Consider the following 25,142-nt stretch of genomic DNA (forward strand, 5'->3'; position numbering starts at 1 on the left):
ATCTCATTGAGAGACATGCTTTAAATTCATAGACACAAATAGGTTGAAAGTAAAAGAATGGGAAAAAATTATGCCATACAAAGAGTAACCAAAAGAGTTTAAATAACTATACTAATATCAGACAAAACAGACTTTAAAACAAAAGTTGTTACTGGAGACAAAGACATTTTATAACGATAAAAGGATCAATTCATTAGGAAGATGTAACAATTATAAACACATACGCACCTAACAACAGAACCCCAAAACACGTGAAGAAAAAACTGGCAGAATTGGAGAAATAGACAACTTAATAATAGTTGGAGATTTCAAAGTCTACTTTCAGTAATAGAACAAGGAGACAGAGGATCAGGAAGGAAGCAGAAGACTTTAATAACACTATAAACCTAACACTACAGACCAAACAGACATCTATACAACATCCCCCAATAATAGTAAATAACACATTTTTCTCAAGTGTACATGGAACATTCTCCAAAATAGATTATATGTTAGGCCATAAATAAGTCTCTTCATTTTCTTTTACATTTATTAATTCCCAGGGGCACCTGGGTGGCTCAGTCGGTTAAGCATACATCTCTTGATTTCGGCTCAGGTAATGATCTCATGGTTTCATGAGTTCAAGCCCCAAGTCAGGCTCTGTTGACAGTACAGATCCTGCTTGGGATTCTCTCTCTCTCTCTCTCTCTCTCTCCCTCTCAGTCCCTCCCCCACCTTTCTCTCTCTCAAAATAAATAAATAAACATTTGAAAATAAATATTTCTTGAAGACATCCTCTTATATATCTATCCTTACTGTTCTAGTTTAAGGCCTCATCATCTCTGCTGAGCCTTCTCCTAGTCTTCTCTCTTCTCCTCTCGACATCCACCCTCCGTACTTCAGCCAGAAGTATATAATCTGAGGTTGATCTCAATCTAAAAACAAAAGCCAAGCTCTACAAGGTAGCATAAAAACTCCCCCAAGATCTGGTTACTACCTATACCCTTCCTTTATTTTGCAGTGCTCCAGCTGCTTAGAATTCCCACTTCTATCAAATTATTTCCTGCCTCCATGCCTTGGATCCTCTTGTGTCCTCAGCCTTGAATGCCTTTTCTAGGTAAATTTTACTTATTATCCAGTTTTTAGCTCAGGAGTTATCTCCGGTTATGCTAATGGTCTTACTCTATGTTCCTCAAACACTCTATGCTTACCTTATTTGAGTACTTTCTATAGTTTAATATATTTATTTAATGGAGTACCTATATGCTCCTCAATTTCCATTGTATCAACAGCAACCATGTCTGCCTATATTAGAAAAACAACAATACATTACATGTGACATATTACTTATTCTGTCCAGAGGTGATACTTGGTATTCATATGAGTTCACAGATTTCCTTGGAATAATTTGCTGCCCTGCAACACAGTGCTTAGAACACCATATTTAATAAAAATTCAACAAGAATGAGCCAAATTTATTAACAACGATGGGACACACATGAAAGAGGATATGACTAGAATTATTTGCTACTAATCTCTATCCTATATAACAACCTAACAACCCACTTTAGAGATTGAAAACTGAGGTTCAGAAAAGTTAAATGCCTCAGAATCAAGCAGCTGGTAGGGAAGTGTCAAAGCTGAGATTGGAACTAAAGCCTCGATTATGAAGACCATACTAAGTTTTGCCATTGAATTTCTTTGTAAAATTTGAAGCATTAATTTATCTCTTGGTTCTTCTATTTTTTGGCCCATAAAATAATAACTTGCTAGCCTGTATTGAAAACTAGTTACTTAAAGTGCTCTACCCCCAATATAATCATCATTGTATATGGAGATACATAGGTACATATATAATGAAAATTATATTTTCATTTATCACTCAGAAACTGAAAATCATGTGTATGGGGAAACAGTCTGCTACTGTATTATCTGTGCTATTTCTAAGTTATTAATGTGCTTATGACACATTAAAAGTTGTACAATAATTTGATTTAAATTCCTACGTGGCTAACTTTTGTAGCTGTTGTCTCTATTCTTCACAATAATCCACTAGAACAGAAAGAATGTTCAATACTTCTAATTATTTCCAAAAAATAGAAAAAGGGTGTGTTAGGTGCTTTCTTCCTTTTAAGTTTCCATTTGTTTACTTAGTGTATAATTGAAATTGGGTGAAATATTTTGGTTTCCCTAGTCCCAGAATGAACAGTTAAAAGTGACTTAAAGAAACAAAAAGTATCAAGAATGTAAACTATGTAATGAAACCTTGTCTTGAGAAATAATTTTGAATCATGACAAGGAAGATCACTGCTTTCCAAAGACACTAGATAAGTATGATATAAATCAAAGAACAAGCATTTTACAAAACCTTAGTAAGACAGATTTAGTGTTCAAAGGCATCAACTACTTTATAAACACACCCCTAGAAACTTATTTGTGGGTTTTGCTACTTTTTTTTTTTAGTTTATTTGCTTTTCATAATGGCAAAAAGATTATGGTAAAATCCAGTTTTTATGTTATTTTAGAATGCTATTGGAGGTATGTGAACAATTATCTTAACTAATTTTTAGTGAATGTGTCTTCCCTCTCCCAGCAGGGTGCAATCTCTTTCAATTTCTCTTTCTTTTTGTTTCTCTGGGCTCTGCATGGAATTTTCCTCTCCTCTTCATCCTGATGGTGTAATACATGATTACATATTTGTTGTCTTGTTTTCCTCTGGGGAGTGTGGGTACTTCCATTTCCTCTCCTTTTTCATTTTTCTCTCATTATGGCCTCCAACAAGATCCTCTCCGGAGTTCCTCTGATCTCTGTACTAATAGAAAAGTACTGTAATGACCAAAAGGAAGACAAAGAGAAAACAAAATCTCAAAAGCAGCTCGGAGCCCTTAGTTCTAACCATCTCTATGGAAACAATTCCACAGAGATCAATCTGGAAACAATCTGTAGGGATCACTGGAGCAGTGATGAACCAATCCACCAAGACTTACAGGATTCAATTTGCCAATGGGAATAGTAGATAGACTTTTTTTTTTCTTTTGAGAAAAATAGTAAAATAGGAAGCCAAATAAAAATTAGGTTTGCCTCTAGGGCACCTGTCTGGCTCAGTCAGTGGAGCATGCAACTCTTGATCTCAGGGTGTGGGTTCAAGCCCCACACTGGGTGTAGAGATTACTTTAAAAAATAATAATAATAAAAAGAAAATATTTTTTAAAATTACATTTGTCCCAAAATTAGTGTCCTTTTTTTTTATTTTTGAGAGAGAGAGCGCAAGCAAGAGAGGGGCAGAGAGATGGGGGGACAGAGGGTACAAAGTAGACTCCACACTGACAGCCCCCTGATGCGGGGCTTGAACTCACACACCGTGAGATCATGATCTGAAATCGGATGCTCAACCAACTGAGCCATTCAGGTGCCCCTAGTGTACTTTTTTTTAATTCAAAGCTTCCTACTTGCTGTAATAAAAAAGCAAAAGGAATACATGTACTAATTTCAAGTCCTTCCTAAGAATTTACACTGGCAAACAACAAAGTGCCCAATATACAGGAATTGTGGCCAAAACACAAAGAAAACATTGCAGTTCAGTGGTGAAAAGCCATTAGAATGATTTAAGGATTGTGGCCCAGAACCATACAAATTAAGTATGTGGAAAGAATGCCAAACTCAATCAGGCACTAAATGTATTATTTGAATTCAGGCAAGAGGTAAAAGGGATTACAGCATTCCATCTGCCAAATCAAGTTGAAAGACTGAAAAGGTAAAGTAGTGATGTAACTAGAACCCAGGAAGAACTCCATCTGAAGTGTGGGAGCTTAAGAGTCTTACTAACATAGCAATTTTTTTTTTTGAGGAGAGGGGCTGAAGGTGTCAGTGACACCAGTACATCAAGTTTCAGGCCTCTTCAAACATCTCTAGCCAGGAGCATAATGGTGGCTCAGTTGGTTAAGCGACAAACTTCAGCTCAGGTCACGGATCTCACGGTTCAGGAGTTTGAGCCCCACGTTGGGCTCTGTGCTGCCGGCTTGGAGCCTGGCACCTGCTTCAAATTCTGTGTGTGTGTGTGTCTCTGCCCCTCTTCTCTCTCTCTCTCTCTCTCTCTCAATAAATAAATAAATAAACAAACAAATAAATAAATAAATAAAACATTAAAAAAAAAAGTCTCCAGCCAATGAACTGTCTCCTGAGATGGTAATGTTTGTTAAGTAACTTCAATTTGCCTAAAATGATGCTTGTTCCCTTAATGCATAGGGTTAGGTTATTTGCAACCCCAGGAAGGTCTAGAATGCTTTAAGACCCTAGCCCCTACAGTAAAACCATTTTGATTCAAATCCTAGCTTCCATTACTAGGTGTATGACCTTGAGCAACTTTTTGTACTTCCTCTTTTTTTTTAAGTTTTTAATTTTTTTTAAGATTTTTTTTTTTTTTTAACATTCATTCTTGAGAGACAGAGAGACAGATCATGAGTGGGGAAGGGGCAGAGAGAGAGGGAGACAGAATCTGAAACAGGCTCCAGGATCCAAGCTTTCAGCACAGAGCCCAACACGGGGCTCAAACCCACGAACTGTAAGATCATGACCTGAGCCAAAGTTGGACACCCAACTGACTCAGCCACCCAGCCGCCCCCCTCTTTTTTTTTTTAATGTTTATTTATTTTGAGAGAGAGAGGGAGAGAGAGAGAGCACAAGCAGGGGAGGGACAGAGAGAGGGGGGGAGAGAGAATCCCAAGCAGGCTTCGTGCTGTCAGTACAGAGTCCAACTTGGGGCTCAAACCCATGAACCATGAGATTATGATCTGAGCAGAAGTCAAGAATCAGACACAACCCACTGAGCCACCCAGGTGCCCCAACTTTTGTACTTCTAAACTCACGCATCTGATCTGTAAAATGGGGACAATAATTATCCTTTAGATTGTAAGGAGTCAGTGAATTAAGCACAACACTAGCTCAAGCAAGCTCTTAATAAATATGAATCATAATGTTATGTTATCCAGGTTTTGTTTTTCTGTGTCTTGTAATAATGACCACACTGTCCCATCCCCCTTTCTCCAAGAGGTATTTTGAGGGAGTGGGCTCAAGAAAATTAGGGCATTATGACCTAGCCAATTCTTACTGTCCTACATTTGTCTTAAGCAGGTTTGAGGCTGAATTAAACCATAAATGGAGATTTCCATTATATGCAGGTAACTGGTCTCTGGCCTACACCTTACACATTGCAGATCTCATGGGGTAAAAAATTATTCAAGCTTCTCCACTGCTAACACCCCTTATACCCCTTCAAGGTCTTCCCAACTTCTATAGTAGAACGTACAAAGTCTTTGACTGGATACTAAAGGTCTGCAACCTAGTATTGTTGGGGTTTTAGTGTGATGGTGGGGTTCAGAGCTGACGGCCAAGAAAGAATTCTTGAAGACATCTTTGGTGCAAAAAGGTGATTTTATTAAAGCACAGGACAAAATCCGTGGGCAGAGAAAGAGATGCACTGGGGTTGTGCAGAGTGACTGCTTATATACTGTGGAGGTGGGGGAGCTGAAGTCAAAAGAAAGTTTCTTAAAGGGATTTCCATATACTAAAGAGGATTTACAGATTACTGGAAGCCTAGGTGTTGCCAAACTAAGGTTGTTTTTTACCTCTAGCAAAGCATTATCATTAAGATAGTAGGGAGTTCCCGGAGATTATGCTATTGATGAGATATCTGTAAACTGATGGAAACTATAAGTTTAACCATTTGATTTCTGTCCTTTCCTTTGTTTTTGGGCAGCCAGGGGTACCTGAGGAATATCACACATATCCCACCTGAGGGTGGGGGGGATTGTGCTAGTTTGTGCTTAGCCCTCAGCTTGCCTTAGTAGCCCTCATCAGCATTGTCCACATTTCCAACTACAGGAACATCCCTGTGTTCAAATTCATTTCTTTCCCTCTCTTGCACTTCATGTACAGTTCCTATGTTTGCACTTGCACTGATCTCTTTACCAGGACTGGCCTGCACCCATTCAACAGAAATTTGGCTTGGAATTTTTTTAATTAAAAAAAAAAAAAAAGCCATAACGTGTCCCTAAGGACTTGGCGTAGGACAGCACAACCAAAAAATACTAGGTAGGTGTCATTTGCACTGCAATTTTCAAGAACGCAAAGCCCTGTTTATAAAACAACCCTAAGTTGTCAGTCCTCAGCACCTGATCCATGCCCCAGGTTATAAAGTGGGAGAGATGAAACTAACAAACAAAAAATAACAAATGGACTCCTCCAAAGGGAGAACAAACTGGTGGCTGCCAGAGGGGAGGTGGGTGAGGGGATGGGTGAAATAGATAAAGGGGATTAAGAGGTACAGTGCTTCCTGGTAAGCACTGAGTAGTATGTATATACATAATTACCAAATCATTGTTGTATACCTGAAACTAATATAACACTGCATATTATACGTCAATATAGACAAGTGGAGAGATGAACTTTCTCGTGGGACTAGTAGGGGGGAGGGGGTTTATCAAGAAGCCCCTCAGGGAGGAGGCCCGCCTGTGGGTAGGGGGCTGGGCCCGGTGCCCTAGCGCCACTACAGGGAAGGAGGAGCCCCAGATTAGAGGCGGAATGGGGGCCTGGTACCCACTATGGTGTCTTCGCAGCAGGGAAACAATATTTTTACCGCATAACGCAAACCTGACAAGAAAATCCCTCTCCGCATTTGGCCTCCGTATCACATGGCATCCTTTCCCTGCAGGTGACGAGGGTGGGGGGAGGGGTTAGGGTGGGGACTCTATCGAATTTGTTTTTGGTGGGGACAGAGTACTGGAAAACTTTTCCAAACTGCGACACCATGGTTCCTTCAACACACACTGGCTGCAACTGCCACTTCACATCCTCCCCGAATGGGCAGAAAGGTGAGCTCTGAGCATTTAACAGTTTTACAGTAACCCGCGCGTCTAACTAGACTTCCTCTCCCACTCTCCCCACCTCCTCCTCAAACAAATTGGTCGGCCCACCAGCTCGCATGCGCACTTCTTGCCTCCAGCGCCAAGGCGGGAGCGACTCCCAGGTCTCGCGAGAGCGGGTAGCTGGTCTTCGTTGCTCTCGCCCCACCCCCTCCTTCTCGCTCGCTCTCTCCCATCCCCCCAAGCCAGTCGCTCTGCTGCGCAGCTCCCTTAGCGGTTGCCACCGCCTGAGACGGTTGGAAGAACCGTTGTGGTGAGCGCTACACGAGGCGAGCGACTTCTTCCTCTTCACGACCGACCCCTCGAGCGCCAGAGTCGGCGTTACTGTCGCCCGACAGGGTATCTGAAGTAAAAGGGGGTAGGTTGGGCTGGTGGTTTCGAGAGCGGAGTCGGGAGAAGGACGAAAGAGAGACTGAGGGGGGGGGGGGGGAAGTGTGGAGGTCGCTGCTCGGAGGCGGTCACACTGCGCCTCCCAGGCGATCTCCCACTTCAAGGAGGGCGGCCTGCGGTGGGGGAGAACTTGCTCAGGTGAAATTCAGTGGACGAAACTGAGGCCCGAAGTGGGAGTCATCCAGCATTTCCCCTCTTTCCCTGCTGGTTTGGCCTCCGCCATTTTGGGTACGGTGGCGCGGCCACTTCGGCTTCCCGCCCTTCCCCCTCTTTCTACTTTTTTGCCCCTAAGCTTCCTAAAACTGATTTAGAAGGCCGGGGGGAGGTCACAGCGCCCCCGGAAGGGGAGCGAAGCGAGCAGGGAAAGGTTGGGCACTTGGTGGGGCGGGAAGGGGGGGAAGGGTCTGGGCTGGCGGGCGCGCTCCCGATGGAAATGGCGCCGGATGGGCCTGGCCTCCCACCGCGGCCTCCCTACCTCCGCAGTTTCGGCTGGGCTACCCTGGGCTGGCGGGACTGCGAGTGACTTCTGACGCAGATTCCCAAGATGAGAGAGGCTGGAGCTGGGGGAGGAAAGCCAATGGCGACGAAGGCGCTCAACTCCCAAATCCAGGACAAAGGAGGCAGACGGCCTCCTTTGTAATTCCGCCGCCCGGTGGCGAAGGTTTTTAAGCCAGGCTTGGCTGCCGGACGGAGAGATGGGGGGGCGGGGGGGAAGGGGCGTACCCTCCTTAGCTCTCCGGTCTCTAGGGCAGCTAGATAAACGAAAAGTCTCCGGGGAGGAATAAAGGACGCTTAGCCGGCCCTTATATTCCAGATTTGGAACTTCGAAAAGAGTACGTACTGATTCTCCAGAGGGTTTTATTCTTCTCACATTTCTCTTAAACGTAAAGACTTTGTGGGTGATTGTTTTTGTAAGAAGGAAAGCGGGTGACTTCCAGTAGGAATGTGAAATGGGCAACTTAATCGTTCGGGTCCAGTAAACTCTGATAACAGCCTTTTGAACTTTTGGGCAGGGGTGGGTGGTTTAGCAGTGGGTTTTGTGTAGTTTGGCACTACACTGAGTAATAATGTAAGTAGGAGTTTTACCTTTGGGAAGCAGTTAAAACAGTGATGGCATAAATTTGTGTAGGAATTTAATTACTTTCAATATTAAGTCTCCAAGAGTTGTATGTTGTGCAGAGAGGCTGTAGAAGTAAAATACATCAAAATACAGTTAGCATTTATTTTCTTTTGGCAGCTAAGCATGTTATTTATTTAGTATAGGACAGCGGTGATAGTTTGGCCAAGAAAAAAAGCCTACTCAACAACAAAAAAAAACAAACCGAAAGCCCAGTCACGTGGTGGTGTGATGGGGGGGCGGGGGTTCCTTAGAACTGTACAGAGAAGCTAGGTCCGTAATTTTCACCGAGTACCTAAAAAAGTGAGTCAGGGCCTGAGAATTTTATGAAGAGTTCCCGATAATGAATATGCGTCCTTACAAGAACTCTTATTACCTACTTTTTTCAGCTTTAAAAACAAAAAACCTTCCTATTGTTGAAGATGGTCTGATTTTAGTAGCCTTTGAAAAAGCCTAGAGTTTTCTGTAAAGTAGTACATGATATAATGGCTTTCCTAATTGGATTACCCTAGAAACCTTTTTTTGTGTCCTTTCACCTGCATAATCTGGAAATCCATCTGATTACTAATTACCTTTATATTTTTAATAACCATGTTCTTTTTTTCTTTTTTTGATCTTATTTTGGTATACAAGTGGCTGAGCTGCAATAGGTGATGGTAAACTTTGTTTTAAAAAAGAACTCCTTTATAATTTTAGGGACTTAACATCTCCTTTAGGTATTAGTGGTGTGTCTACCTTTTCTACTGATAATTAAGGAGCAAACACATTGGCAAGGGGAAATGATGTAAGATGTTCAGTTTAATTATCACTTTATTGCCAAAATTTGAAGTTCGTTCTCATTTTTTTTTTTTTTTAAATTTTTTTTTTTTCAACGTTTATTTATTTTTGGGACAGAGAGAGACAGAGCATGAACGGGGAGGGTCAGAGAGAGAGGGAGACACAGAATCGGAAACAGGCTCCAGGCTCTGAGCCATCAGCCCAGAGCCCGACGCGGGGCTCGAACTCGCGGGGCTCGAACTCACGGACCTCGAGATCGTGACCTGGCTGAAGTCGGACGCTTAACCGACTGCGCCACCCAGGCGCCCCTCGTTCTCATTTTTTAAGACCAGTGAGCTACCATTTATAAAGTTATTTATTGTTACATCAAACCCTAACTTCATTATATTTCAGAAGATAGTGTATGCCTCTGTGTAATAAAGGAATTTTATATTTCATTTAACCTCTTAGATGCTTAGCAACTTGGAGATAGAATTCACATACCATAAACTTCACCTATTTAAAATCATGTGGACTTTTGTGACTGGCTTCTTTCACTTAATATCATGTTTAGGAAATTAAAGTCTCACTCAAAAGTGACTTCAGTTGTACTAGTTCAGCTGCTGGTATTTTTAATTGGTGCTAACACTTGGAAGTCTTAAAGCAGAATTGGGATTAGTCGTGAAACTCTTGCAAAGAAAGGTCGAGATGGATTATCCTGAATAATTGGTAGACTCTAGGTAGTGTCTGAGACCACTTTATTAACGTATTAGAGCAAATTGTCTTTTTGTATGTTTTCAGAGTTTGTCTTGGTTTTGTTTTGTAAGTAGAATTCTAGACTCAAATTTTGAGTTTTGAAGGAATAATCAAGTGTGGCTTTTAAAATTGTGTAGTCTTCATACATGTAGAGTGGAGAAGAGGCATCCTGTGAAATAGTTTGTCCTCTGAATCTGGTTAACTTTTTCTCCACTTAAAATTGTGTTAAGTTTGAGGCGCCTGGGTGGCGCAGTCGGTTAAGCGTCTGACTTCAGCCAGGTCACGATCTCGTGGTCCACGAGTTCGAGCCCCGCGTCGGGCTCTGGGCTGATGGCTCAGAGCCTGGAGCCTGTTTCCGATTCTGTGTCTCCCTCTCTCTCTGCCCCTCCCCCGTTCAGGCTCTGTCTCTCTCTGTCCCAAAAATAAATAAACGTTGAAAAAAAAAAAAAAAATTTAAAAAAAAAAAAAAAATTGTGTTAAGTTTATTATTGTGTTTTTTACAGGCTTAATATTTTGTTAGTTTTGTATAGGTCTTTTTAGTATAGACTGATCCAAAAATCAAAACTAGTGTGCTTGCTTGTGTTTCTTAGAAAGGGCTAAAGTTTATAGTGAAGATAAGTCAGTTACCATCTTTTTGTTTGTTCCCAAAACAAAGTATCTTTACTTTGAAGAAAGAAACATGCTAAATAATAAAAAGCGTCACACCAAGGTCTTTTTACAACACATTAAATTGATTTTGCAAACTACTTACATGTTTCATAAGAAGTAACATTTGATGTTACATCCTTTTTTTTTTTCTATTGAGTCATCTTTTATAGGAATTTTTTTAAGTTGATGCCATTTTTTAAAGTCTTCTGGGGTTTTTTTTAAGAAAATGGTAGAGATCTTCAAAATGTCGTAACTTTTTCTCAAACTGATTCAGGGTCTACTTTTTTCAGGACTACTCTGCTTTTTATCTAATAGGTGCTATAGAAAACATTTCCAAAAAGCCCTCCTTTTTCCTCTGCCTTGGACACAATCCTTCCTTAGGAAGCTTGAAAGCTTAAGCCTATGTTGACTATGGAAAAGACTTTAACTATCTGTATGTCAAGACCCAGGATAGTTTTCTGTCCTTTAATTAAGGTTTCTTTATTTTGTTTGTGGTATAATTCAGTAGTTATACAGGGCCCTTTTAAAACCCAGTGACTACCATTGAATGATTAACCATGCTACGGACCAAGCAGTATAAACGAGTCTTAAAAGTAACAGTCCGGTGAAGTATAAGCACCTGTGCTATCTGTATTTTACAGTTGAACAGAGAGGTTAAGAAGTTTGCTTACATCAGCCATTGAGTGGCAGAATAGGGATTCAAAACCAGGGGTTTTTTTAATGATTTTTTGTTTGTTTTCTTAAAAATTCACATCAAGTATTCATGTGCGTAAAAATCAGTTAACATCTGATAAAAAAAAAAATTCAAAATCTTCCCACTTTGGTGTCTGTGTCTAGAGTGCCTCCCAGGATTTTTAAAACCACAAAACAAGTCTCAAAGTTGTTATTTACATGCAGAGGTATTTAATAACCACATCTGGAAAATTTGTCCGTTAGCTTTTTTTTAAATGTACCAATTCTAGCAAAAAAAAAATAATTTACTTTTTGCAGATGCTAATGCTCACAGTTGCACTGATAATTAGATGGTGTGAAATTAAATATTAGTGAACACTGTTGTGGAATACCTTCAAGCGTAAAGGAATCAAGTGAACAAATTGTTTTGTTTACAGGGGAGGAGGTGGTGAGGGAAAGGTTTGAAATACTCAGGTGAGTAGGATTCCTACAGCTGCTTAGTGAAATTTGTAACGTCTGGTAAGTTTCTGCAGCTGAAGGACTTCTGCATTAGCCTCTTTAAAATGTACTGGAATTCTAAAAGGATGGTTGTCTCTTGGGAAGGGAGCTGGGTGTGGATGGGTTCTTTTTGGAAGGCTAGGAGGGCTTCTTACTGTACCCTAAAAAAAAAAGTGAATGTGTTGCCTTTTAAAATTGTGTTTAAAAGTAAAGCAGTGAGTAAACTCATCTTTAATATACTCCAAACAGGTAGCTTCAAAAAAGACTGTTGGAAGGCCTTTTGAGGCCTTTTACCCCGATTTTAAAACTTACCCTAATTAAGTCATTTTAAAACTTGCTTTTGAGAAGTGTTTAGATTTAAAGTAGAGATAGGAATTTTTTCCCCTCCTTCAAAAGCAATTTGTTGAGATTTAAAGTGCATCTAAAAAGTTACGACTTTTGTAATGCCATTTTTCTAATATTGAAGGAAGTACTCATTGAACTTTTGACTTAGGCTCTTGCTGTAAGTGGACACTGGTGGTATGTGCAGCTTTTGAGTAATTAAGTTTTAAAGAATTTGCATAATGATTCAAATGAATAATAAAACCTGAAAAGTGAATGAAAATTGGAGAAATGAGGAAAAGGCTAGAGTTGACAATAAGGTGACAGGAAATGGAATTTGAAGACTAATCTGAAATTGTGTAAGTTTTCTTAAGATTGGGCATTATAAAATATTTGGGCCTTAGAAATTCAGTACTTTGTGGGTGGTGGGACAGGTTTCACTCACTTTTCCCTTTTTGCCAACCCCAAAATGGGAAGGTGTTTTGCCTTTGCATTGTCAACAAGCCATATGTTACATTTCCTGTTGTACACCACTGAGTGGTGTTTCTTCAGTGCCTGTAGCAAGAGTATATTTTGATTGACTGCTTTATGTGCTTGTTTATTTTTTATAGCGTTTAAATCAAACGTTATTGAGATGGATTGGGTTATGAAACATAATGGTCCAAATGACGCTAGTGATGGGACAGTACGACTTCGTGGACTGCCATTTGGTTGCAGCAAAGAGGAAATAGTTCAGTTCTTTCAAGGTACCTCTAGTATTAGTCAAAGTTTAGTAGTATTTTAATTATATATTTTTATTATATTACTCAGTTTTTAGTTTGTAAAACCCATTTGTTTTGGGGTCTTTTTGAGTATAGTATCTTGGTTAATGTATTATGTTATGAAATATGCTCCAGTTAATATTCAGTACAGAATGTGTAGAATATGTAAAACCTAACTAATGTGCAGTGAACTTAATTGAGTAATTATGTGTGATGAACCATGAATTATATGGAGCATAAATTTGATTTGGCTTTTTTAATGTAATATAGGTGAGCTTTTAGTGTATGTAATTTAAAAAAGACACTGGTTGCAAAAATATGTAATCCAGTAATATTTGAAAAAAATCTTCCGCTTGTATTATGGGGTGATGGGAAACTTAAGCTTTTTTGTTTTGTTTGTTTTGTTTTGTTTAGACTTGTTTTAAATATTTGATTCAGATGGGAATGTTTCAGCCTTTAACACTGTTCCCCTTGATGGGGTTATTTGTCCTTGGGTTAAAGGGTTGGAAATCGTGCCAAATGGGATAACATTGACGATGGACTACCAGGGGAGAAGCACAGGGGAGGCCTTCGTGCAGTTTGCTTCAAAGGAGATAGCAGAAAATGCTCTGGGGAAACACAAGGAAAGAATAGGGCACAGGTGGGGATGGAGAGTTTGGGATGGTGTTAAATTTTTATTTTTGGGGGTTGTGGGTCACTATTGCTTAAATGGGGGGGTTACAATAACATTTTTCTGGGGTAGTTTAAAAGAATTGATAATTATCTAAATTTAACTTGGAAACTACAGATTTGGGTGGGGAATTAATGCTAATAGTTTGCTTAAATTAAAATTAGATTGTTTCCATTTCTCTATAGGATGTTGATAAATGCTTTTTTATAATCAGCTATTTTCTCTAAACACCTATGATGTACTAAAGGAAACAAGCTAAAATTATTATGAATTGTTTTCAAATGACTAATTTATTTATGTAAAACTTAAATATTAATTATTTAAGTTTGTAGGTGTAAAAAAATGTTAATTTATGGTGTATTTAGGCAATTTAAATTGGGTTATGTATCTAGATGTAGAAAAACTTACTGCATTTTTGCCAAGTATCTTATTTATTCTAATACATTTACGCTAAAACTTGTACCTTAAACCATTTTTAAATAGGTATATTGAGATCTTCAGAAGTAGCAGGAGTGAAATCAAAGGATTTTATGATCCACCAAGAAGATTGCTGGGCCAGCGACCGGGACCATATGATAGACCGATAGGAGGAAGAGGGGGTTATTATGGAGCTGGGCGTGGAAGTATGTATGACAGAATGCGACGAGGAGGTGATGGATATGATGGTGGTATGTGTATCTAACGGACAAAGGTTCTGTTGTCATTTTCTTAATGTTCCTGACACTTTGTCAAGAAATATAGAAATGGCAGTAATTTCAGTACCTACTAGGTTTTAAAAACCTGTTCATGAAAATATGAATTCCCATGGCCAGCTATGGGACTTGATTGATGCACATATTGGCACCTACATAATACAGAAATTAAAATGAAGATTTTGGCATATTTTGACATTTTCTGTTTAACGTCAGAATGAAAGTTATTTTGAAGTCTAAATGTATCCTTTTGAGATTTTTTTATTTCCACCAACTGTTAACTGCTTTTTTTCATATGCACTGAGTTGGGAGTTGCAAACTTTGTAATAAGATAACCAGACTGCTTGTCACAGAATGTTTCTATAAACTGGATTTATAAAATTTATCTCTTGAAAGTGTATTCATGTATTTCTCATTAAATTATACAGGTTATGGAGGTTTTGATGACTATGGTGGCTATAATAATTATGGCTATGGAAATGATGGCTTCGATGACAGAATGAGAGATGGAAGAGGTAAATAAATATTAAAGACATTCATTTTTAGGTGCATATTAGTATTTTACTACCATTTGTGGTTTAATATAGGTTAAGTGACTTGTATAAAAAGTCATATTTCAGTGCATCCGTACATGGGGCTTTTATACAGATATATACTTACAGTATTTGATATTCAGAATGATTCTTTATTTGATGTTTAGAACAACTGTGTTAAGATTTCTTGGGTGGCAAAGAAAAAGGTATAAATAGGAAAAGTTATGTATAGAGAAGAAGTGTTGTCAAAAGGCTTTACATGTATCAGCCATTTATAATCTTTGGAAATTATATTAGGTATGGGAGGACACGGCTATGGTGGAGCTGGTGATGCAAGTTCGGGATTTCATGGTGGTCATTTTGTACATATGAGAGGATTACCTTTTCGTGCAACTGAAAATGACATTGCTAATGTGAGTAATTTTAGTAATTAATAGTTTTTATTCTGGTATCCAATTTTGAAGCATTGTGAAACGGACTCATGTTTTTTATAGTTTTAATGTCAGAATTCCTTTAATACTATATATAAATATGTATACATATATATATATATCCTTATCAATGAATATTTTTTTGCCCATTGTATATTGATTTACTTAGAAAGTCCAGTTAAGAATTCAGTGAAGAGATGCTTAGGTGGCTCAGTTAAGCGTCTGACTCTTGATTTTGGCCCAGGTCATGATCTCAGGGTTTCAGGGGTTCGAGCCCTGCATCAGGCTCTGTGCTGACCATGCAGAGCCTGCTTAGGATTCTCCCTCTCTGCTCCTCCTCCCCTCATGCTCTCTTTCAAATAAGTAAACTTTTTTTAAAAATTTAGTGAAAAGTGATCAGCATAGAGTAGAGATGACTGGAATATTATTGCCCTTGTGTCAAGTTTTGGAAGTGGAAATACATTAACAAGTCAAAGTTTAGTTTGACTTTCTAGCTATATTGTGATTAGAAACAGGAGCTGTGAAAATAATGGGCATAGATGCTGATTTGAAATTGGTTGGTTTCAAATTGGTTAGAGAATCTGCAAACTTCAGCCGAGGTGCATCTAGTCACATCCATTCTTACCTCCTGAGTAGTTGCCGTAGAGATCCTGGGGGCCTTACAAAGCCAAGACTACTGTCTAGTTCTAAAATGAATTTAGCTGTAGATCTTACTGGGAACTGATGGCCTAAGTACCTTTTTAGGATTGCTTCAACCTAGTTAACTTGTGATTAGAACTAAGTAATATATTTTGGGAGCTGTCCACATATAGTTGGTATAGGTTTATCAAATTCCATTGGTCTAAATCCTAACACCTAAATTCTCTGCACATGTTTCTAAGTGTCAGGTGACCTATTTATCCTTTAGCAATTTCGAAATACTTTTCTTGGGAGGACAGAGGACTTAACTCCTCTCCCTCTTAGTGGTAGGATATGACACGTTTTCTGTTTAGAGTGAACTGTGTTTTGGGTTAGAATTTTTTTTTCTTTTAATATCACTTAGCTTGCTTTTTCTTTTACTTAGGTTATTTTTTTTTTAAGTAGGCTCCAAACTGGGTGGAGCTCAACAAAAGGCTTGAAATCATGACCGTGAGATCAAGACCTGAGCCAAGATCAAGAGTTGGACACTTAACCACAATTGAGCCACCAAGGCACTCTTATTAGCTTATTTTAAAATTTTTAATGTTTATTTTTGAGAGCGCGGGAGAGGGGCAGAGAGAGAGGGAGACACAGCATCAGAAGCAGGCTCCAGGCTCTGAGCTGTCAGCAGAGCAGAATGTGGGGGCTCAAATTCACAAGCAGTGAGATCATGACCTGAGGTGAAGTCAGACACTTAACCAACTGAGCCACCAGGCGCCCATTATTAGCTTATTTTAAAGAGAATTTCTTTGCATTTTCCCCTAAGTGTCTAATTTTATATTATTCCCAGAACCGTTGTAGTTGATCTGTTAGCCTTGCAATACAGGGCAGTAGAGAGGTTTGTTTTAATGCATAAGGGTATGTGGTAATTTACTTCTGATAATCTAAGTAGAAAAATTAATAACAAATGTTTTGTTTAGTTCTTCTCACCACTAAATCCAATACGAGTGCATATTGATATTGGAGCTGATGGCAGAGCAACAGGAGAAGCAGATGTAGAATTTGTGACACATGAAGATGCCGTAGCTGCCATGTCTAAAGATAAGAATAACATGCGTAAGTGGTATCTTTGGCTTGCTAACTCATTTCTCAGGTGTGAATTTCTAAAATAACTCTCATCTGTAATTCCTCGTATGTAAGATGTTACAGGATCTGTAGATACAATTCTTGGCAGTTATTGGGACCTGAAACCATATGGCCTCTAATAAGTTTAGACTTTTTAAAGGCTTTTTACGGGCCTTTTTAATGAAAAGGTAATTCAGGCTTAGTACTTGACAGGTTATTACAGCGTAAGTTATTAATGAGGGAAAATAGGTATGTTACTTGCATTTGCCTGAGTTCCCATGCCATTTGCAACTCACCACTTAACCCATATGTCAACTAACTCGGGGAAGTTATTTCTGCATGTTATCAAATCCATTTTAAATATTAAATTTTACCCTGACTAGTGATTCCTAAATCTGACTATACACAGATCATTTTGTACTCAGTAGAAAATAGGTTTTTGTGGACATTACTTTCATGATTCTAATTTGGTTCTTGGACGTGGAATATACATTTTTTTGAGAAAGCGAGCACGTGTAGGGGAAGGGCAGAGGGAAGGAATATCCCAAGCAGGCTCCATGCCCAGCACACACAGCCTGATGTAGGGCTTGGTCTCATGGATCTCATGACCATGAGATAATGACCTGAGCCGAAGTCAAGAGTGGGATGGATGCTTAATCAACTGAGCCAGCCACCCAGGTGTCCCTGGGGACATGGAATAGATTTTAAGAAGTACACTAGCTGGTTCTGTAATAATGAATCAGCCCTTTTTATAGATGAGGAAACAGAGTCCTCATCCAGTTTTTGCTTGTTCAGGGTTGTATAATTTGAACAAACTTGGTAAGTTAGGTTTGTAGCCCATCTGGCATTCATTTTATCACTCCACTAGGAAGTCTGTAAATAGGAAGTCTATAAACATGCTTTCAGGTTAATATTAGCTAGTCATTATTTTTATGCTTTTATTGATAAATTTGATCCATCATTGCTTTCATCCCTATTAATCTTTTCTTTTTTCTTAAAGAGCATCGGTACATTGAACTCTTCTTGAATTCTACTCCTGGAGGCGGTTCTGGAATGGGAGGTTCTGGAATGGGAGGCTATGGCAGAGATGGAATGGGTATGTAAAGTTTTTTAAATAAGCAGAGTTACACATTTTACAGTCAATCTCAAACTTTTTTTTTTTTTCTTTTTAAGATAATCAGGGAGGTTATGGATCTGTTGGAAGAATGGGAATGGGTAACAATTACAGTGGAGGATATGGTACTCCTGATGGCTTGGGTGGTTATGGTAAGTGTCTTTGGTTACTGTGGTTTGATCTGTTAGTCCCCATGTGTGGACATTTTTAAGCTCATGTTATCTTTAACGTAGTATGCACTGATATTTCCTGCTAAACAATTCTTGTGTTTTTTGTTTGTTTTTTTTTTTTAAAGGCCGTGGCGGTGGAGGCAGTGGAGGTTACTATGGGCAAGGTGGCATGAGTGGAGGTGGATGGCGTGGGATGTATTAAAGCATAACCACCAACATCAAAGTCCTGACAACAGTGTCTGGTCTACTAGACTTTCTTACAGATTTAATTTCTTTTGTATTTTAAGAACTTTATAATGACTGAAGGAATGTGTTTTCAAAATATTATTTGGTAAAGCAACAGATTGTGATGGGAAAATCTGTTTTCTGTAGGTTTTATTTGTTGCATACTTTGACTTAAAAATAAATTTTTATATTCAAACCACTGATGTTGATACTTTTTATATACTAGTTACTCCTAAGGATGTGCTGCTTTCATAAGATTTGGGTTGATGTATTTTACTATTAGCTCTACAAGTAGTAGTATAGTGTAATTTTAGAGGACAATGGTTCACCTTTGCATAAACCACAAGTCTTTAATAAGCAGACATCTGGAATAGAGCTTGGAAAATAGTGTAACTTTTTTCTTTTAATTTCTCCTGGACAATACTGTAAATATATAAAACCTAAAGATGAGTGTAGGTGGCTTCAGGAGTATAAATTCCACTAATTTCTATATTAGTCATTCTTTTTCAAATGTCATTTATCAAGCATAGCTCTGAAATGAAGATCTAAAAGGTATCTGGATTTCTGAATATTCCTAATTGTGTTACCTGGGGATGAGAGTGTTGGAAGTTTAAATTCTAGCCCTAGAGTTTAGAATAAGATTCACTCAGCACTTGACTGAAGTACCAAAAATGTTTCCCAAAAAATGATAGTTGTAAGTTATCTCTAAATGTTAGACTAGGTTAAGGTTCTCAGTGACATGAGAATTCAGTACAAAAAGTATTTACTGTGGAGTATAATTCTCACAGCTGTTATTTTCAGTTTTCCTGCCCAATAGTTAAAGTATATGGTTTTTTAGTAACTGTATAAATGATTAAACAAATGTAAGAGACAAGTCCATGTGATAGTCAATTAAAATGAGTCCTGGAAGATGGATTTTGCATTTGATATCTGTTTGGAGTTTTAGAGCCATTGTGTTTAAAAATACTATATGTAGCAAGGAAAAGGTGCTTTTTACTTTTAATCCCTTTGATCAATATGGCTTTTTTCCAAATTGGCTAATGGATCAAAATGAAACCTGTCAATGTGAATTCAGTTATTGACCTTGTTACTTGTTTTTGCTAGAAATGTTATTAATGTAATAAATATCAACATGGGAGATAATAGTGTGGTCTGTCCTAGAATGCTTTGTGTCGGTTACTGATTGTAAATCATATTGGTAAAAGGTGCCGCATCTACGTGAACACTGGACAAAGTGACTCCTAAGGAGTGATTTCTGCTGTTAGAGAAGGAAGCTGTGTTAGCTTAAATGGAGCAGTGACTTCTTTAATGCTTGTACTCCTCCCTTAATTATCCATTTAAGTATTAGGCTCATACCACTTAACCCTTTAAAGATCCTATGGGCTTTTATTTTCCCAGGACTACCCTATTAAAATCAAGAAATAAAAGTCATAAATGCAAGTTAGCCTTTCAAAGGGCAGTTTTTCATATCTTTTATTTGGTTTATAAAATTCACATTTTGTTTTAAAACATCACGGAGTAAGAATTACAATTCCTTGGCACCACCATAGCATTACTGTAGTACTGGCTAGACGGAATGGTTTGTGAGATTCATAAATAGTTTCTATGAGGGCAAATCTTGACAAATAGTGTAGATTCACAATACAAATTAAGTTTTATAACAAAATCCAAAATTTAGTAATAAATAGTTCTTAAATGAGAGCCCAAACTAAATGAAGCAAGTTGTATTGCTGTCCCAAAGGCTTGCATACAAAAAGCCCAAATCAATGGGGATAATGGGAGTTTTGAATAATGAATTTAAAGGGGACTGAAAATCATGGTCTGTTGAATGAAACCAGCCTTGGAATTTAAGCAAAATCACATTCAAAAATTTGTTCTAGTAAGTAAGCACAGTAATAAACACCTAGTATTTGAAATTTCATATCTGCTTATTCTCATTTTTAGTAATCATAAAAATGTTAATTCATCCCATCAATACAAAACAGTTCAAGAATATAATTCATCTCTTGACAATATTTCTGTCGACATTCAAGAAAGACCACCTAAAAATCTGTACAGCAGTTCTAACTGAAGACCTCAAAAGCTAACTGGATATGGAGAAAATAATGCAAGTAAAATACTGGTTTCATACTTTGGCAATTTAGAAAATTCATTTTTTAAACCCAAGTGAAAATACGTATATTCTGAGGAAATGATCCTGCAGAGTAAGTAACCATTTTAGGTAGGAGGGAAGTGGTCATGATTAGTTCTCTATATTATTCCTAGGATTAATAAATTCCTATCTGTGTGAAAGATTCATAGACTTAAAGTGCATGGCTAAAAATACCTAAGAGGGGTCTCCCAAGTGGTGATGCTATTCAAAGATTACTCATACAAGGGTAACTTTACATATTCTTGGTATGCTACAAGCAGTATAATGGGATTAGTGTTCACTGAATCTTTCATGCTTGACATAGTTCATGTGTTCATGGCAGGGCTGAGACCAGATCATCTGTTCCAGAAAGAATCCTGCCTTAGAGGTTCTCACTATATGGTGAAGAGTTCACTGTGTTTATAACTGCAGTAGTGGATCACTATGATGTAATGCTTCCTAAAAGTCACTAGAATGGAAATCTAATAAAGTTAATTACCCAAGTCCTATCAAAGGCAAAGTTTAGCTATTTTAGATTTCTCCTTTAATGCTCAGAGGAGAACCAATCAGGAGCCTGTAATCCCTTACTATTAATAAACCTTTTTTCTGGGGACAGATTTTTCTTTTGAAAGAGGTATGAGCCCTCCCTGAAAAAACTAGCAGTGTTAGCAGGTATAGCATATGGAAAGATCTGTAAGAACTTTTTTCTTTTTTTGGTAAAAAGAAAGGTAAAGGAGGGTAAGTTTTAACTTCCTTTCAAAGGAAAAAATTGAGGTAAAATAAATAATACCTCTTTAAACCACTGTATCTGAGAAGTACTAATAAATACATTAATGATTAGAGGATGACCAAAAGGAAATTCTATAGGATAAAGTACTGGCCTTTTCTAATGCAAGACGGGCAAATGAAGTAGGGCAGAAAGGACAAAGTTAAGGTTGAAATCTTTGCAAGCTAAGGAAAAGTCTTGAGTTGGAATATTAATACTTGCAAAAAGTCCAATGTATTTCTGATCTTTCTCTGAAAACTGTGAAACTTTAAAGTGCATTAAAACTACAGGCATCATCAAATGCCAACTTGACAATCTGGAGAATTAATATGCACCCCTACAGAAGGCCTTTACAAAATAAGGCGTGTGTGTGTGTGTGTGTGTGTGTGTGTGTGTGTGAGCTTTGTTATCTGGCCTTTTAAATGGCCTTAAAAGTTACATGATTTAAATGGCGTTAAAAGTTAATCAGGAATTAAGCTAAAGTTAAAGCATGCCCTGTTGAAAGTTCTTGAATAACAATGAGCTATTCTATAGCTTCTAATTCCCATGAATGTGTGGAAGATAAAACTGATAACCAATACCATCTGAAAGCTGCTTAAGAAGGACTGTCTAAACACAGCATATGCAGGTTCATACATTAACCATCCATTGTAGGTACTTTCATACGTAAGGGCTTAGTTCTGGAGTTTTATGGCAAGTTAGATGAGCATCTCTGGATCAGCAATGCGTGACAGGAATCACAAACCCGTACTGGCTTTGGTGAAGAAGGCAGCGGCAGTTCATTGTCAGAGCAAGCATTACAGAAAATTTCCCCACAGTTTCTACAGTGGTGCTATTAAATGGAAAAATCAAAGAATGAATAAAATTAGAAGACATGTTTGCACCAAAGCTTTTGGATTCACTTCCTATCTCCCTTACCTTTCTCTTGGAGAGTGAGAATTCCTTTTCACAAAGTTTACAATGTGTTGCTTCTTTGTCTTTCAACCAAACCAGTCCCTAGTAGGAAGAAGTGTGCATATTAATGCTCAAAGTGTTAATCAAAATTACATGTGAAAACATTTTCAACCAAGAACCTCTTGTAGGAATATATAGAAATACTGAAATAGTTGGAGAGAAAAACAAGTATGGGATTTGCTTCAAAATAATCTGGATAAGAAGGGGTAGGGGTTGAATATAAATAAAATAAGAGGGGCGCCTGGGTGGCGCAGTCGGTTAAGCGTCCGACTTCGGCCAGGTCACGATCTCGCGGTCTGTGAGTTCGAGCCCCGCGTCGGGCTCTGGGCTGATGGCTCAGAGCCTGGAGCCTGTTTCCGATTCTGTGTCTCCCTCTCTCTCTGCCCCTTCCCCGTTCATGCTCTGTCTCTCTCTGTCCCAAAAATAAATAAACGTTGAAAAAAAAAATTTATAAATAAAATAAGATTGGCAATATATTGTTAAATATTGAAACTGGGTTAACTTCTCTGTACAACTGTATGTGGACATTTCCATGATTTTTGTTTTTAAATCTATTGATGGGAGTTCACTTTAAGAAAGAAAAAACCGGGGCGCCTGGGTGGCTCAGTCAGTTAAGCATCCGACTTTGGCTCAGGTCATGATCTCACGGTTTGTGAGTTCGAGCCCCGTGTCAGGCTCTGTGCGGACAGCTCGGAGCCTGGAGCCTGCTTCGGATTCTTTGTCTCCCTCTCTCTCTCTGCCCCTCCCCAGCTTGCACTCTGTCTCTCCCTCTCTCAAAAATAACATTAAAAAAAAAAAGAAAAGAAAAAAAAAAAGAAAAAACCTTGGACATTATCTAGTCCAACAATAAGGATACATTTTCACTATGAAATGCATGAGTTTCGCATAATGTATACCATACACCACCATAAGTCCTTAACTTTGAAGAGAATTTGGAAATCACGTTTGAAGTTGTCATTTTAGATACCACCTTACGTTGTTTTATATGACTATTAATTTCCCTTAAGTTATATAACAAATTTAATAGCTACTGTGTAGATAAGTAGAAAATGTATGTAAGTAGTCTTTAACCGGTGAGAGTTAACTTGACACCTGAAATTTCTAAATTGACCCATTCTTAACCCATCCAAGACCCTGGCTAAGAACATTTTTTCCCTACAAAAGAAACTTTGTTAGATGATGCCAGCTTTATAATGAGAAGATACTTGAGTGCTGCTGATTAATCTCACCACATGTTCCTTTTTAAAACAGCCCAGACTAAGGCACAATGCCAAAGAACCAAGCAGATCCTTGAACAAGTTGGGGGTTAGAGGTGCCAATCCACCACAGAGGCAAAAAATCCACGTATATCTGGAACTCCCCAAAGTTTAACTACATTTAAAAACCTGTTGACCAGAAGCATTACGAATTAACAGTTAATACATATTTTGCATATGTATTACATGTATATATTATATATTCTTAAAGTAAGCTAGAGAAAAGAAAAAAACCTGGATAGCTACTATCAAATACCAGTGAAGAATCAAATGACTTGGGGGCACCTGGGTGGTTCAGTCGGTTGAGCGTCCGACTTTGGCTCAGGTCATGATCTCACGGTCCGTGAGTTCTAGTCCGTGTTGACTAGAGCTGACAGCTCAGAGCCTGGAGCCTGCTCTGGATGCTGTGTGTGTCTCTTTCTCTGCCCCTCCCCATACTTGTGCTTTGTCTCAAAAATAAATATTTAAAAATTTTTTAAAAATGAGGGGCACCTGGGTGGCGCAGTCGGTTAAGCGTCCGACTACAGCCAGGTCACGATCTCGCGGTCCGTGAGTTCGAGCCCCGCGTCGGGCTCTGGGCTGATGGCTCAGAGCCTGGAGCCTATTTCCGATTCTGTGTCTCCCTCTCTCTCTGCCCCTCCCCCGTTCATGCTCTTTCTCTCTCTGTCCCAAAAATAAATAAACGTTGAAAAAAAAAAATTAAAAAAAAAAAAAAAAAAATGATTTGAATTGTACAATTTTTTTTTAGAGCAAGATGAGAACTCAAAAATAATCCAGTGTGGGCCACCTGGGTGGCTCAGTCGGTTAAGCATCCAACTTCAGCTCAGGTCATGATCTCGTGGTTCGTGGGTTTGAGCTCAGCATCAGGCTCTTTGCTGACAGCTTGGAGCCTAGAGCCTGCTTTGGATTCTGTGTCTCCCTCTCTCTCTCTGCCCCTTCCCCACTCATGCTCTCTCTCAAAAATAAAAAAGAAAACATTTAAAATAATAATCCAATGCAACTTGATGAATGCCATTAAAAAGGAAAGTGACTTCCCAAATGTCCAAAAGTCACCTAGTGGAAGCAGATTTGCTTCCTGCCAAGCTATACCTTAAGGGATGGCAAGCCTGATGTGAAGCAGGTTTCAAAGCAGCATCATTAGGTTCAGAATTAATCTTTCTGACATCAGAGCTTGGCCTTCCAATCTTATTTTAATCTGACTGAATTCACCCTGCCTGTCTCCCAAATAGAAAGGCTGTATGTGTACACTGCAGGGCAAGCCTTGTGCATCAGCTGGAAGGGACCTCAGAGATTAGCAACTCCATTCCCATTTTACAGATGTGAAAACTTGTCCAGAGAGCTGAAGTTGCCTCCTCAAGGAAACAGCAGTTTTCAAGCAGAGCCAAAACTAGAAGCTATCATTCTGTAAACATGGCCATTATTCTCTGTCCAATTCCAAAATGTCAGCTGCCCAACTTACACCCCCAAGACAGGATATTAGAGGATCCTTCTCTGGAGAAACTCAATTGCCCCAGAGAAAAGTCCTATAGATATTAACATAATTTGGAGAGGGTGGCCAACAGTTTGTGAGTTAACAGATTTCTCAATGGTGAGGCTTACCGTAACAACCCACTCTCATCCGCCCAGCCAACACACACAG

At 38.7% G+C, this 25,142-nt stretch overlaps 3 protein-coding genes across 11 annotated transcripts in view; 1 reads left to right on the top strand and 2 right to left on the bottom strand.

The window, feature by feature from the left end:
- Positions 1-1,406: 1,406 nt before the first annotated feature.
- On the bottom strand, positions 1,407-8,999 carry LOC123577292. The gene is made up of 3 exons (XM_045439386.1): positions 8,979-8,999; positions 7,765-8,283; positions 1,407-2,791 (listed from the first exon to the last, which is right to left on the bottom strand). The coding sequence occupies exons 1-3, from the start codon at positions 8,997-8,999 to the stop codon at positions 2,669-2,671; spliced, it is 663 nt and encodes a 220-aa protein (XP_045295342.1). The 3' UTR covers positions 1,407-2,668.
- Positions 7,046-19,539, top strand: HNRNPH3 (heterogeneous nuclear ribonucleoprotein H3). Of its 5 annotated transcripts, none has more exons than XM_045437603.1 (10): positions 7,046-7,257; positions 12,669-12,803; positions 13,320-13,458; positions 13,972-14,156; positions 14,609-14,695; positions 15,011-15,126; positions 16,743-16,878; positions 17,888-17,983; positions 18,061-18,153; positions 18,297-19,539. In XM_045437603.1, exons 2-10 carry the CDS (start codon positions 12,692-12,694, stop codon positions 18,371-18,373), a joined length of 1,041 nt encoding a protein of 346 aa, XP_045293559.1. In that variant the 5' UTR covers positions 7,046-7,257; positions 12,669-12,691; the 3' UTR covers positions 18,374-19,539. The 5 variants fall into 5 exon arrangements, with proteins under 5 accessions (XP_045293559.1, XP_045293563.1, XP_045293561.1 ...); XM_045437607.1 differs by having other exon boundaries at positions 13,972-14,111; XM_045437605.1 differs by having other exon boundaries at positions 7,046-7,238.
- A 292-nt stretch (positions 19,540-19,831) lies between these two features.
- Positions 19,832-25,142, bottom strand: part of RUFY2 (RUN and FYVE domain containing 2) — a 50,692-nt gene continuing 45,381 nt past the window's right edge. For all 5 annotated transcript variants that reach the window (XM_045437598.1, XM_045437599.1, XM_045437597.1 and 2 more), the window contains exons 17-18: positions 22,212-22,289; positions 19,832-22,125 (exon numbers count right to left, since the gene is read on the bottom strand). In XM_045437598.1, the coding sequence (XP_045293554.1) occupies positions 21,982-22,125; positions 22,212-22,289 (222 nt within the window). In that variant the 3' untranslated portion in view covers positions 19,832-21,981. The remainder of the gene's footprint in view (positions 22,126-22,211; positions 22,290-25,142) is intronic.

Source organism: Leopardus geoffroyi, chromosome D2 (genome assembly GCF_018350155.1).
Source record: "Leopardus geoffroyi isolate Oge1 chromosome D2, O.geoffroyi_Oge1_pat1.0, whole genome shotgun sequence".
NCBI classification, from domain to species: Eukaryota; Metazoa; Chordata; class Mammalia; order Carnivora; family Felidae; genus Leopardus; species Leopardus geoffroyi.